Source organism: Pteropus alecto, unplaced genomic scaffold (genome assembly GCF_000325575.1).
Source record: "Pteropus alecto unplaced genomic scaffold, ASM32557v1 scaffold40, whole genome shotgun sequence".
NCBI classification, from domain to species: Eukaryota; Metazoa; Chordata; class Mammalia; order Chiroptera; family Pteropodidae; genus Pteropus; species Pteropus alecto.
Genome location: NW_006431919.1, coordinates 5,152,318 through 5,166,604, shown reverse-complemented (window position 1 = coordinate 5,166,604; position 14,287 = coordinate 5,152,318). Strand labels below are relative to the sequence as shown.

Genomic DNA, 14,287 nt, shown 5'->3' with positions numbered 1-14,287 from the left:
GGTGCTATTAATAATTATGCTAGAATGACAGATGTCGATAGAAATTATCCTGGGCAAACAGAGATGCATTGCCATCCTATTCTTAGTGTTCTAAGAAAACAGTCCTAGGGTAAAAAATAAATAAATAAAAGACTGGGAAAGGTTGAGTTTAACAGTCAAATGAGTTTCTTTGCTGCAGGAATCCTCAGAGCTGTTAATACACTAGTATGGACCATGACCCTCCAAGAGAGTAGTGTATGAAGGCTGTTGAACCAAGAAGCCCCTTGAGAGATGCTTTTTCTACTTCGGAAAATGCTGACTAGACACCTGAAGTCTCACTGCTCAGTGAGCAGAGTAATAGGGGTTAGGTTCCCCAACTGACTCCTAGTCCAGTGGTCATCGTGAATACCTTTGCTTCTCCCTTCCTTGGAAATTCATCAAGGATTCAATGGGCACAGACTCCTAAATGTCAACCTAAATTTATTTATATTTTAGAGCATATAGTTTATTACTTTTTTTGGTGGGTGGGGGGGAGTCACCAACCATCTAGAAGATTGTTGTCCCCATTTTACAACTAAGAAAATAAGTAGAGATGCTCCTTATGTGATCATCCAAGTTCCCCCATCTAGTTTGTCACCCAGGACTAAAAGAAGGTCCCTTGGCCCTGAGCATCAAGATCTCCTGGCAAGAGACTGTCTACAGTGCCACTGCAGTCACCAAGTGTGTGTCCAGTTAATCCAGGTGCTGTGAGAACCAGAGGTTGTCCTGACCCCTTCTGCTTCCTGACCTTAGGTGCCACCCAAGTGCCCAGTCTGTTCTTCTGGAGCTTCAATGGGCTTCTTCTGGTGGTAGACACAACCGGGAAACCCAGCTTCATCTCCCGCTACCGAATTCAGGTTGGCAAGAACGAACCGGTAAGTGTTGCCGCAGCTCCTCTTGGTCAAAGCCCAGAAAGCAGGAACTAAAGCCACATTCGAAATTCTCATCGCTGACCCAGGAGGGACCGTGGCAAGTTATGGTGTACAAGCCTCCCCTAATTTAGAACGTTAAAGAGAGGAAATCATTTGACCCAAATCTCAGAACCAGCCAGGCAAGACCACTGTTGCAGTCTTCCAATACCCGGCCCCACACCATCCCTGCCTGTGCCGCCCCACAGCACTTCCCTCAGCATTCTACAAACAGAAAGATCGGCTCCGCCTGGCACTGAGCTGAGTCCCAAAGATATCAGGCAGCTCCATCCTCAGCCACAGGAGCAGGGACAACAATGGCTAGCTGCTGAAACCACAGATAACAGCCGTCATGAGTGAGACTGCTGTGGACTCAATGGCCGACCCACTGTACTAGATGGATAGTATGGATTCTGAATGTGTGGGTGGTGACTGTTTTCAAACAGGTCCTCCTTCCTGGTTATTCAATTCAACCAACGATACTTAGCTCATGCATGACAAATAAGGCCCAGACTATGCTTATGAGGAACCGCTGGCCAGGAGGGGAGAGAAGACGGGCACGTACACCCACACCTACACCCACACCGACTTACACAGCACTGGGCAGTGAGCCCCACTGCTCCCGGAGCCCAGCGTGGTGCTCTGACAACCTCCAGGAGCCTTTTCTTATTCAACAAGGAAGAAACTGATTCTTCAACCCAAATTCCCAGCTCCACCCAAATCACATCCTGGCTTCTTTCCCAGAGAAGACAATCATCTTTTAATGATTAGCCCAGGTGCTTGGGTGAATCATCTCAGTTCTCAGCATTCTGCCCCAGCCCAGTCCTCCAGAAAACAGAATGGGTGAAAAATAGTGCCCTTTGACCCACATTTTTCGAAAGCCCCTTATTGAGCCAGAGCTGCTGGCTTGGTTCATAGTCCCTTTTGGGACAAGAGCTACCAGCCAGCTAGAGGGTTTCCTCCAGGTCCAACTTATCCTCCAGCGTATTGCAAAAGTCACAGTTCAGAAAGGAGGAGTGACTAGCTTAAGGCCAGACTGCTGCCTGGAAACAGAGCCAGGGCTCCTCTCACCTGACTCCAGGTCCAGTGCTCCTACACCATGTGCATCCTCATGCAGACATGCAAGTAAGAAGGAACCCTGAAGTCATTTAGTCTTTGGCTGATTCCAGGAAAGCCTGACCCCTGATCTAAGACATCAGAAGCAGATCCGCAATTGGGACCTGAATGCTACGGGCAGTCATAAAACCTGTCCCTGGTCTGTTCACCTTTCTGTTCTCCTGGAGAGCTAAGTCACACTCCCTCTTCTCTCCTCAAATCCCCAACATCTCCTCCCCTAACCTCCTGGAACAGGATGGCCTTGCTTCCTCTTCTCTAAGTGAATTGGAGGAAGCAGAAGAGGACTCACACATCAGCCTATGAGCAGTACCTACACACACACACACACACACACACACACACACACACACACACACACACACGCTCTGCCTTCCCACCTGATCCAACAGGTGAGCGCTCCTTGCTCCTATTACAGCCGTCTCTCCACTGCCTGTGCGCCACACCCCATTACTTCTTGTTTACATCCAAAGCGCTCCAGCAATTCTCTCTTCTCTTTCATGTATCTTTTCTTTCTCCCACTTCAAGATTATTCGTCTGTGGACTATCACCAACATGCTGTAATTTTTCTCATCTTAAAACCAAACACAAACCCTTGACTCCATCTCCCATTCTCATTGCCACTCATATTTTTGCTCCCCTTTGCGACAAAGCTCTTTGAAAGAGCTGTCTATAGAGTTTCCATTTCCTCTCTGTCCACTCTCCTTTTCCTAACATTTTGTAATTATGAAAAAATTGCAAACATATATACAGAAGTTGAATAAGTAGTGTAATGATCACTTATTTACACGTCACCTAAATTTTAAACATTTACGTTTGCTTCATTAATATATAAAGATATAAACATCTATGCCTCTAAAACTTTTTGCTTACCACTTTGAAGGTAAGTTCCAGACATCATAAAAGTTCACCTTAAATCCTTCAGCCTGCATCTCCTCAATCACAAAACCATTATCTCTGAAGTCAGTCAATACACACAGTACCTGGAAAAGCTGGAGGAAGAGGGGAGCTTGAAGTTTGAGGGCCACCATGAACGCAGGCTCACCTTGGGGTCAGAAACCTCTCCAGCTTGCAGAGGGAGCTCAGGGAGGAATCCCTTCTGAACAATCCTAAACCACCTCATCAGGCCCCAGGAAATGACTTGAAGTCATGGCATTATTCCTGGGACCATCAGTGCTCTGACGAAAAGAAAGAAGGTTCAGGGGTTACTGATTCTTGGGGGAATGCTGGCTGTAGTATTGAGGTTCAATGGGGTATGGACATTTAGGGCCAGCTCTTCACAGGGACCTTGAAGAGAATGCTCAGGCAGGCCCCCATCCTGACAGCTCTACCGTGAAATCCGGGAGGACCAGGTCACAGAAAGTTAGTCAGGAGGGCAGATAGGTGGCTACCTGACTCACCTCCTTCTGCACTCTGGGCCTAGTCCAGTGAGGCTGGACCTCATGAGGAGACCTTGATCTCTGCATCTGATCATGGTCAAGGTTCCCTGGATGCGGAGGAACTAAAAGGCTGAATGAGGACATCAACCTAAGAGATGACAGCCTTCTTCAATCACCGTGAAGGCTCCCCAAGGTGCCTAGCAGGAGTACGCTGGGCTTAGCCAAGAAACGGGAGGACAGTGGTGACAGTCGCAGAACCAGGAGGAAGGCAGGCCCAGACAGAGACTTAAGGCTGCTGAGAGGGGAACTTCTAAAGGCGGGAACATTACCAGACAGTTCTACCCCTAGGCTGGGTAGTAGTCAGGGCCGCCTGGCTACCACCAAACATCACTCCCAGCATCCAGCCCTGAATGAGGCCTTCCTGTGAGCAGGTCACAGGGGAGCCTAGTTTCTAGAAGGGAAAGACCTATTTCTCACACTCTCATCCATCTTCCTCCTTCCTTCCCTCGGGCAGGTGGACCCTGTGAAACTACGCCATTCCATCCGCACAGTTCTCTTCAACCAGTTCATGATCTCTCTCCCCATGATGCTCGTCCTCTATCCCATCCACAAGTTGTGGGGAGACCCCTGCCGTCGAGAGCTGCCCACTTTCCACTGGTTCCTCCTGGAGCTGGCAATCTTCACTCTGATCGAGGAGGTCATGTTCTACTACTCACACCGGTGAGCAGGCCCCTCGCTCTCCTACGACTCACTCACAGATGAGGAAACTGAGGCCCCAGAATTGTAGGCCAAACCACCTGCCTTAAAAGGCTCCTATTACTTAGTTAACACGAAGACAACGCCGTTATACAACTGACAACTTGAGACAAGCAAGGAATCTCCAGAAAAGGAAGAGCCTTCTCCATTCGTGTGCAGCTGGGCTTTTCCCATTCGTTTCCTTGGTGAATCCTTTCTGGACATCCTCCCCATTTTACAGTTAATACAACTGAAGTGGAGAGAGGCACATTATGCAGCACGAGAGGTGGGGTTAGAACTCAAAAGCAGGTCTGAGTGCCGATCCAGTGTGTTTTCTATCACCTTTGGTTTCTCACGATCTGGTGGGGGAGAGAGGGAGGGAGATCGGCAGATTTTAACTCTTGGCTATCTCCCAGGCTCCTTCACCACCCAACATTCTACAAGAAAATCCATAAGAAACACCACGAGTGGACAGCTCCCATCGGTGTGATCTCTCTCTACGCCCACCCTGTCGAGCACGTGGTGAGTAGAGCTCCCCTCTCCCTAGAAGCAAAGAGCACAGGGAGGGCCCCAAACACCTCCCCTAAGGTCTCCTGCAGAGAATTAAAGCACTCTAGCTCCTTCCTTCTTCCCATTAAACAGCTCTCACTCATTGACCTAGCATATGCCAGGCTATTCTAGATGCCCGAAATTAAGTTAATCTCATATAACAATCTCCCAACCTTTCGATCCTGTTACTTCTGAGGAAGTTGAGGCTCAAACCATTAATAACATGTCCCAAGTCACAAAGGTGAACAATTCCAGCAAAGGTCCTGCAGTTCTTTCAGCTTCTCCAGACCTGAGCCAAGGAAGTCCTCCTGGTACCACCCTAGGGCAAAGGGAACACCTGACTGGATCCTCTCCATCTCCCTGGGGCCCACCCTCCAACAGCCTTCTCCTTGCAGGTCTCCAACATGCTGCCGGCGATAGTGGGTCCCCTGGTAATGGGCTCCCATTTGTCCTCCATCACCATGTGGTTTTCCTTGGCCCTCATCATCACCACCATCTCCCACTGTGGCTACCACCTACCTTTCCTGCCTTCACCTGAATTCCACGACTACCACCATCTCAAGTAAGGTCCCCATCCCCATCGTGGTTCCCTGTGGAATAACTTCCACCATCACTCCTGGAGCTTTTGCTGGCAGACACTGGCGTTTGTTTAACTGTGGACGCTAGTGGAGGGAGAGGTCTGGAGGTGGGGAAATGTAATGACCGCACTGGGATCCAGACCACCTTGCCCTTTCCTTCTGACACTGGATTTCCCTGCAACCACGTTTTTAACCTTTATTTGGGTCCTGGACTCTTTGAGTGCCTCACGTAAGCCATGGGCACTGACGGGGGAACTCTGCACGCAGTTCAAGGGGAGTTGTGTACTGAGCCTCCAGGCTTTTTCAAGTGTGGTCTGTGAACCTACACCAAAAATCAGCCTGAGATGTGCCTCATATGCAGGATCTTGGGTTCCATTCTAAATATGCTGAAATTGATGTGTCTGGGGGATAAGGAGACAGGGCCTGGAAATCTACATTTTAATAAGTGTTCCAGGGGATTCTGTGCAGGTGGTCCTTGAACCTACCTGAACAAGCTGAGTTCTGCCACAGGTTCTGACTTGTGTGCATCGCAATCACATAGAGAGCTTTTCAGAGGATCTCAGATTTTCATTCTGGAGGAGCTCCAGGAATATGTGCAACTCCTCGGATTATTCTGATGCATGTGGTCAGCCCTGTTGGGACAGGTGTGAGGTAGGAGGGCTTAGGAATGCACGAGGCTGGCACAAATGGAGATCAGTGTGCAGACCTCTAGCACCCTCTTCTCTCCTCCAGGTTCAACCAGTGCTATGGGGTGCTGGGTGTCCTGGACCACCTCCATGGGACTGACACCGTTTTTAAGCAGACCAAAGCCTACGAGAGACACATCCTCCTGTTAGGTTTCACTCCACTCTCCGAGAGCATCCCTGACACCCCAAAGAAGATAGAGTGAGAGGACCTGAGTGCCATCCTGGCTGTACCCTCGGCAGTGGACTGATAAGGTGGCCTGAGGCCTCCCGATCGCACTTAAAGACTAGCTCCTTCAGCCACTCGCTAATTAATGACAGCACTGAGGGCTGGGGCAAGGCCGGAGGTCAGCTTCCAGGAAATTCAGGGCCAGGGTTGGAGCCAGGACTCTCACAATTGCCCTGTTGTCCCTCAAGGGACCAGGAGTTAGCTTAGGGAATAGTAAAAAACTGCTCCCCAGGGAAGAAACCTCCTGGCAAGTTCCCATGATCCTCTGCTGTGACAGGGAAGAGGGACCCCATATGACTCCTGTGCAGGCAAGATGTAGAAACTGGCAAAGCTGATAATGAGACTGGAGGCTACATGGCTTCAGAGAACTCCTTCCGGTGCCAGGGACTGGAGAAACCAGAAGATAATGCTTTACTTCTTCCTGTCCCAAAAAGCTTTTCAAGTCAAGGCCCGGACACCCTGGCAATAGCAACGGGGGCCAAGTCCCTACTGCTCCCTGCCCCTCCCCCGCCACATAGTCTGTGACAAAGGCACCATTTTAACTCTGACTCACTGCAAACGTTATCCCCTTCTGAAAAGGAAAATGTCAATCACAGGAGCTCCTCCCTGGATTGCAACTGAGATAGGTGCAGACCAAACCCCAGTACATTCAGCCATACATGGCAACAGAAGGCCAAACCCTATGGACTTGCCCAGCTGGGGACCCTTTTATCCACAAAGAGTCAAAGTTGCTGACCTTTGGGGACACTCGGCTGAAGCCCCTGATTAGCCTCTCTGAAGCAGGACCAGAGGCTAGAACCCTCTTCCTTCAATGAGAATGCAAGAAAAACTTGGCTTAACAAAAGGACAAAATCCTCATTTAACCCCAAACGATTAGTCAGTTGTTTCGACACCATTTATTCAGGGTGATTTTTAGCAGTGATGCTTTTCAAATGAAATCTTACCAGGGACTTTATTCTAAAACCAGAGCTGCTTAGGGTTGCAGTCCCCGCCCCGGCCACTGACATTGCCAGGAACCCTGTGGTCCCAAAGAACAGTCTGAGGACCACTCTGATTTGAAAGGCCACCCTTGTCAGTTACTCAATTCGTATACGTACCTGGGTCTATTCCTGAACTTTCAGTTCTCTTATGTCATAACCATCCACTATAGTTTTATAAAAAATACTTTAACATCTGATATGACCAAGTCTCCAGGTAGAACCATCAAAAAGGACTATTTCCACAGGAACCCAGAGGACCTGCCCAGTGGGCCGACCGGGCACTTACCAGGAAGCGTCCTCTCTGGCCTTCCAAAGCCCCACCCCCCTACCCACTTCTGGCACTGGTGGACCCGGCCCCTCCCTGGGACATCTTTGCCCTTAGCTTGAAGTACAACCTCTGGATCAATGTTATTAAGTTATCACAACTGCTGGCCTATACCCATGACCTGTTCCTACAGATTTGGGCAACAGCCCATCATCTTCAGAATACTTATGGTTAGGAAACGAGGAGCTTGGTGAAAGAATAAGAAAGGAAACATGTTTTCCCCTTAAGGTGTTTAGATTTTGAAATTACTGCAGGGAACGTTGGGAGACAAGAGGCTGGCCTCCTCTCACCTCTTTCAGCAGGCCAGTGGTTGGGGTTGGGCCCCGTTAGAGGGGCCCAGCCCTATCCTCTTCTGCATCAAAAAGAAGGACCTCTGAGGTTGGTAAACAAATACGGTCTCAAATTCCCAGCAGAAATGTGAAAGGGTGGAAGCATGGAAAATAAACTGTCTCCTTTTAACTCTATTAGATACTTGTGTTTTTTTTTCCACAATGACTCATTCCAACACTCACGATCACAAGGCATGTGAGAACTACAGCAGCACAATCAAGACCGATCGGTGGCCCCTGTCGTAAACACTCCTAACAGGTGGAAGCATGGCTGAATTACCCGTCTCCCTGTCCAAATCAGTCTGCAGAAGCCGTGGCCACTATCTCCCAAACTCTTCTTTGGCCTCTGCAAGACATTGTACATATTAAAGTACCTGCCTACCTGACAGATGGTAGAATTCTCTGGAAAAACATTTCTGATGAGATGTTCAAGTGCCAGGTACTGTAGACAGTTGTCAGATGAATGAGTAAATAAGGCCACACCTCATTTCAGTTTTATAATTAAACACCTAGGCCAGACTGGCATTCAGATGTTGCTGCCGCCAACACCTGGCCTCGTGGTCAGGGAAAAGACACCAGTAGCCCAGAGGCCAGTCAGGAGGGGAGCTGATGCTCACTGTTCTATCCCTCCCTGGCATCAATCCCCAGGGTTCAGTGGTTGACCTGGATTCCTTAAGGTCAGTGTTGAACTGTTACTCCTCTACACCCCACCAGGAAATCTGTTCGATGAGGGGCTGTGCCAACCCTCCTGTGAGAAATCACAGCAATCTTCAACTTCTTCCCACAAAGCCAGGCTACAGCCAGCACAGGAAACCCTGAAATTCTGTTGGATAGCGTCTCTGTTCTGTGGCACTGGCTATAGCTCTAACATCTCAGAACACAAGGTGAACATGAATTCAATGCTGGCAGAAGCTCAAAGACCACTGAAGACTTCACCTGGCTGCATTAGCAGCCTCAGCAGCTCTCTGAGGAGCCCCATGCCTCATCCAGACTCCCCAGAAACCCAATGGCAGAGCCCTGTAAAGGTTTCATGTGCAGAGCAATGTTCCTCCCTCATCAGGCTCCGTCCCTCAGACCCAACAGCTGTACCCCAGATGGGAGACCAGCCAGTACTGTGCCTTTTCAAGTTTTTATTTTTATACATTTTTTTTTGTATTAAAAAGAAAAGCATAATTACCACAAATTACAAAGGACTAAAGCAGGACTAGAATAATGAATGAATCACTTCAGCCTGGAAAGCGGATACTCTCAATAATATTAATGTTATAATACAAGCTCATTCAAGTATTTTACATTTTTTTGTCCTTTTAAATGTGATATCCTAGCACATGGTAAAGATAATGTACTATGAGCATAAGGTAGAACCTTCTCCACAAAGCCAGATGGCAAGTTTTCCTCTCCAGTGAGAAATGGGCTGTAAATTCCAATCGTCTCTGCCTCTGCCATCAACATGGCTGAAGGAGAGGGTGGGGCTAGGGCAAATCCAGGGACCCTTCGACACAGGATACTTTGCGGTCCCACTCAGGAGGGTGCCAGATGATCCATACCGCTCTGCCCAGGCTTTTGGCAAAACACCACCCCTACCCTCCTTAGCGAGTTGTCTCCCTTGCCCCTCCCTGCCACTGCAGGGCCTTCTGAGCAGCTTACTTTCTTTTGTAAAATCAATCATCAAGAAAGGGGGGAAAAAAAGAGCTACAATGGAACGGAACAAAACAAAACGTAACAACTTTGACATGGGGGCTCAGCACCTCCACCTGAGCCCTAGGGGTCCAGGCTGGGGCAGGGCCTGCAACCACTCTCTAATGGTACATTTGCTCCCAGGTTCAGGAGAGGGCGAAAGAGAAACCTGCCCCTTAGCAGGGCTGAGGCACACAGACCTTCTGATGTTTGATGCCCAAAGGCTGTGTTGGCATGGACCAATCCTGGAAGGGCACAGGATGAACAGAAGGATTTGAGCAGGCTGTTGCTTTGTGTCTCAGATCTTGGATACCATGGGAGGATGGTGGATGTGAAGTGGCAAGCCCTGATGGCCCCTGCCACTCCTGGCATGCTTGTCACAGATACATCGGTCCTAAATTCAAGTGTCTTCAGAAAGTGAAGATGTAAACTACTCTTTGCAACATCAACTCCTAACATGTTACCAAAAAAAAAAAAAAAAAAGTCTCCTCCCTCCCCATCCTCAGTCTATGTTGAGATGAAGTCGTCTCCTCACCCCAAAGGGCCTTCCTCTTTCTGTGGTGTCTGTGGGGAGGATCAGGGAGAAGATGGCAGCCCCCTGGCCTGGAAGTAAAGCATAGATCAGAACAGCCTTTCCCCACACCCTCAAGGCTTCCTTGTGCCCCCAAACCCAGCAGAGGACAAACACTGAGGTTTCTGCGGTGCTGGATACAGTACAGGGCTGAGCGACCTGAAGAAAACGGGAAATAAAGCAAGAAAGAGGCTGGGGTGCAAGAGTCCAGTGTCTGATACAACATGGGGCAGGCACCAGACTGGGCAGGAAAAGGCCTCAGATCCCATTGTCAAAGCAGAGATCAGACACACATCCTTGGCTTTTGAGACAACTGAGATGGGCTTCCCACATACTAGCCACTAGGAGGGCAGAGATGGGTGAGGGCACAGACCAAAAGACATGAAGTGCCCAAGACAGAGGCAAGCCCTTGCCAGCCTGGGAACTGTCCCCTACTCCCATACTTTGGGCCCAAAAGAGGGAACACTTGAAAAAGAGGGCCAAGGACGTGTCAGTGATTGAGTAACACTACCATGAACTTCTCTGTGCTGCCTGGTCCCCACTGGGGGTGAATGCATTGTCACTCCCACACATGACACACAGCCCAGTGTGTGTAGGTCAGTCCTTCGTCACCCGTCCTAGCTTCAGACACTAGTAGACTCCAGCCATTCCACTGTCATTCACAGCCCAAGCCAAGCAGTCAGTGGCTGGAGAAGTCAGGTATACTCTATGTCCACATATACCTTCCTGCTGTGGGGTTTCTCCAACTGGCAGGGCTCCCCCCAGCCCCGAAAACTCCTCCTCATCCCTCATTCCCAGGCAGGGTCAACTGGAGGGTGGGCAGGGATGGCTTGCAGAGGGGGATGCAAGATGGGGAGACCCCACCAGACAAGGGAGGAGAATGGCATCTTTCTCCACCTTGTATGAGTCGAAGCCTCCTTGAGGTCTCAAAGACCTTTCAGGGCAGCACAAGAAACATCTCCGAGCCTCGGCAGTCAGGTGTTCACCTTCCCCCCCGAGGTGGGGAGATGGTCGAGCTGAGCATAAGTGTGTCCCAGATCCAGGCCAATGCTCTTCTCCAACAGTTTGAAGCAATCTTGGCCTTGGGGTTCCAAGGGTAGGATGAAGGGTGTCACGGCAGGGCAGAGCCTGGCGTGAGGCGACAGTAAGCAGAGCGAGGACACGACAGTGGCAGCAGTGTACAGACACAGGACGTCAGCTTCAAACGATGCAACAGCAGGGATATCTCGGGTGCGGCTCTCATCCAAGCCACGCCCAACTCTCGTGCCTCCAGGCAGGAGGCTCTGTACATGCAACTCAGTCCAGAGAAAGATTCTAGCCAATTCAGCCCAGGCACATCCAGAGAAGGTGGGAGCTCTTCGAGTTGACTCCACCGAGGAAAACAGGCATTTGGGTATTTCAGATTCCCGCTCCACAATAAGGCAACTTTTAAAAAAATATTATTTCCAAGAACAAAACAAAAATAATTCCAAGGTTAAGGGAAAGATATCACTTTCTGTGGATTAGGTGGGGGTTTTCTGATTTTTTTTTTTTTTTTTTGGTCTTTTATGGTCAATTTTGTCTTTTTTTTTTTTTCTTCCCCAAGGATGGAAAGGTCAGAGAAAAATAAAATAAATCATCTTTCAATAGTCTTTTCTGGTATGAGCAGCGTCTCTCTGGGCTGAGGAGTAACGGGCATGGGAAGAGGGGAGTGGGGAAAAGGCCAAAACCTTCCCCCACCTCCACTTTTAGATCCTTTGGTTTCCTTCTCCCGGAAGATGGCAGAAGGGCTTGGTGGGGACAGCAGGGGGAGAACAACGGTGACGGCAAGCCCCAGATTATAAAGGGGATAGTGATCATGGGGCCCAGGGGTGCTGCCGGAGCCTCCACGGGACAGAGCTGGACAGTGGGGCCCACAGGGCCTCTTGTGGGCTGCATAGTTGGCTTGAAGGGGAGCAGGAGGCGGCTGTGGGGTGAAAACCAGGGTTGCGGCCTACCAGCCGCGGGCAGGGCTACAGAGTGATTTTGGTAATCCAGACGAACTATCAATAATTTAAAACTTGATATATATATATGTATATGTATATATATATATATATATAAAAAAAATTTCCCCCCTTTCCCTCCCCCCGTAGAAGAAGCTAGGATGTAAGGAAGAGTCATGGAGAAAGAAGGGGGAAGAGGGTACGTGGAGGCTCCTGCCCAGGGGGACCTCTGATAGCCCAAATGGTGTACACACTGCGACTCAGCACGAAGGCCCATCCTAGTGACTCCAGGCCTGTCCCTTCTCTGTCCACTCTCCTGGGACTGGGCACCTCCATGGACTCTTGCCCACCCCCTACCCCCAAACCCCCAGGGCTAAGCGGTTTTTCACTTTCCCAAAGTCTGTGTGTCCGAGTGCTGGCCTGTCCATCTGGCATCTTCCCGGATGGGCTGGCCGGTGGGTGGTGTGGGGGGTTGGCTGATCACGGTGGCAGGCCTGCTGGAAGACTGGGACGGGCACCGCTTCCTGCCCTCACCGCTGCCACCTCCTGCTGCCACTAGGTGTCGCTTGTGGTTGCCCTCTTCACCCATGGGGGGCTGCAACAGAGGGAGGAGTCACGGGTGATTAGGGGATACTACCCACACCTCCTCCACGCTGCCTAGAGACCTCCTAGTTCTCATCTTCAAATGTAATATAGATAACGAATAGGTTTAACCTTAAAAACGAATTACTAGTTTTATTGAGCACATTGCTATGCTAGGATGCCAAGCACTGTGCTATTTTATGTATTCACTCATGGCTTCTACGCCATCCTTGGATGCAGATATGATTATCCAATGTTGCAGATGAGGAAAATGAAGCACAGAAATTTGCCCAGCATCCCATATAGCTTGTATTTGGTGAAGAGAAAATACGGACTGAGTCCACTAACTGCTCAAAACCAGGCCTTTATGAGTTTCTGCTTCTGTTATGAGAAAGGATCACTGCTCAGGAATTGAAACGTGGAATGTGGCATGCAATATGCTGAGAACACTCAGCTCAGAAGGCCCAGAGGCTCCTGGGACTGCCCCATCCCCTCAAGGCCCTAAGCAGGACACTGATGTAAGCGTCAGACCATGAGCCAGTCTGGCCGCTCCACTTAAGGTCCTGTAACCTCAGAACATTTCCTTCCCTTTCTGGGTGCCAAAGTTGAGCCCATCTTGTCCCACCCTAACTGGTCTTCCTATTACAAAGGTTCTCTGCACATGTCCACCCACCTCCAACTCCTAAAGGAGGGAGTACTGAAGGATGGAAAAAATCTATTCATCTTTATATTGGGAGACCCGGGCAGTGCAGCCACAATGTCACTGGGTGGTCAGTGGCTTCAGTTTACCTGTTGTTCCAGCGATGATGATAAACCCTACCCACTTCACCACTTTATAAAGGTTAAATGAGGTCAATGTAGAGTGCCAAGCACATAGTAAACACTCGATCAAAGGCAATTTTTAAAATAAATGTGGACTATTATTGCTATTTACTTGTATTTGCCTTTTTGCTGAAAGATTTCAGGGAAATAAGAAAACTGGCATATCCCAACTACATTATAAACTCTTTGAAGGCAAGAGAGTTTCACTCATCTCTGGAGTCCCTGAAGCATCCAGCAGAGACATGTCCAATTACTCCAATTACCACTTTCCTTGAAACACCCAGTAGCAATAACCCTGATCCACCACAGGATGTCACTGTTGAGCCACGGCTCTAAGAAGACCCGAGGGGAGATGCGGGGGGTGGGGGGTGGGGGTGTTGGCAGGGTGGTGAAAGAGAAAGAACTGAACATAATTTATTATAAATTTCTGGGGTTGGAACTGGCATCTTCCAGAAAGAGCATCTCCTTGGGTATCCATCTTGATGATCCAGTGGCTCAGACATAAGTGGGAAAGAGCATTGATGGTTTAGCTATTTTCTACCATGGGAAAGGGAGGGAGACGCAACTGTATTATTACTCCTTTCAATTAGCCTTCACTGTCCACTTCTCACCCCCTAGTTTACAGAAAACACTAGGCTCAAAAATGGGGGGAGGGAGGGTGGGAGGAGTTCCCTGGGTTAGTGGCATGGCTGGGGCCAGAACCCACGTTTCTTTCCTGATCTCTGGTCTAGTTTTCTTTACAGGAAAACTCACATCCACTCGGAAGTCTTCGAGACGTCGGAATTTGCCGAGGTATTCTTGAAGTTTGGGGTCAATGTCCAAATTTTTGGCTTTGGAATATTTCA

The 14,287-nt window shown here is 49.3% G+C and overlaps 2 protein-coding genes across 2 annotated transcripts in view; one reads left to right on the top strand and one right to left on the bottom strand.

The window, feature by feature from the left end:
• The window catches only part of FAXDC2 (fatty acid hydroxylase domain containing 2), a 22,612-nt gene extending 14,651 nt beyond the window's left edge, over positions 1 to 7,961 (top strand). The window contains exons 5-9 of the mRNA XM_006906446.3: positions 772 to 893; positions 3,933 to 4,138; positions 4,570 to 4,675; positions 5,098 to 5,264; positions 6,013 to 7,961. Coding sequence (XP_006906508.2) covers positions 772 to 893; positions 3,933 to 4,138; positions 4,570 to 4,675; positions 5,098 to 5,264; positions 6,013 to 6,169 — 758 coding nt within the window. The 3' untranslated portion in view covers positions 6,170 to 7,961. The remainder of the gene's footprint in view (positions 1 to 771; positions 894 to 3,932; positions 4,139 to 4,569; positions 4,676 to 5,097; positions 5,265 to 6,012) is intronic.
• Positions 7,962 to 8,941: 980 nt separating this feature from the next.
• LARP1 (La ribonucleoprotein domain family member 1) overlaps positions 8,942 to 14,287 on the bottom strand; it is a gene marked incomplete at its 5' end in the record, with an annotated part of 52,659 nt that continues 47,313 nt past the window's right edge. Inside the window, 2 exons of the mRNA XM_006906574.2 lie at positions 8,942 to 12,633; positions 14,196 to 14,287. The exon at positions 14,196 to 14,287 is cut by the window's right edge and continues 25 nt beyond it. Coding sequence (XP_006906636.1) covers positions 12,424 to 12,633; positions 14,196 to 14,287 — 302 coding nt within the window. The remainder of the gene's footprint in view (positions 12,634 to 14,195) is intronic.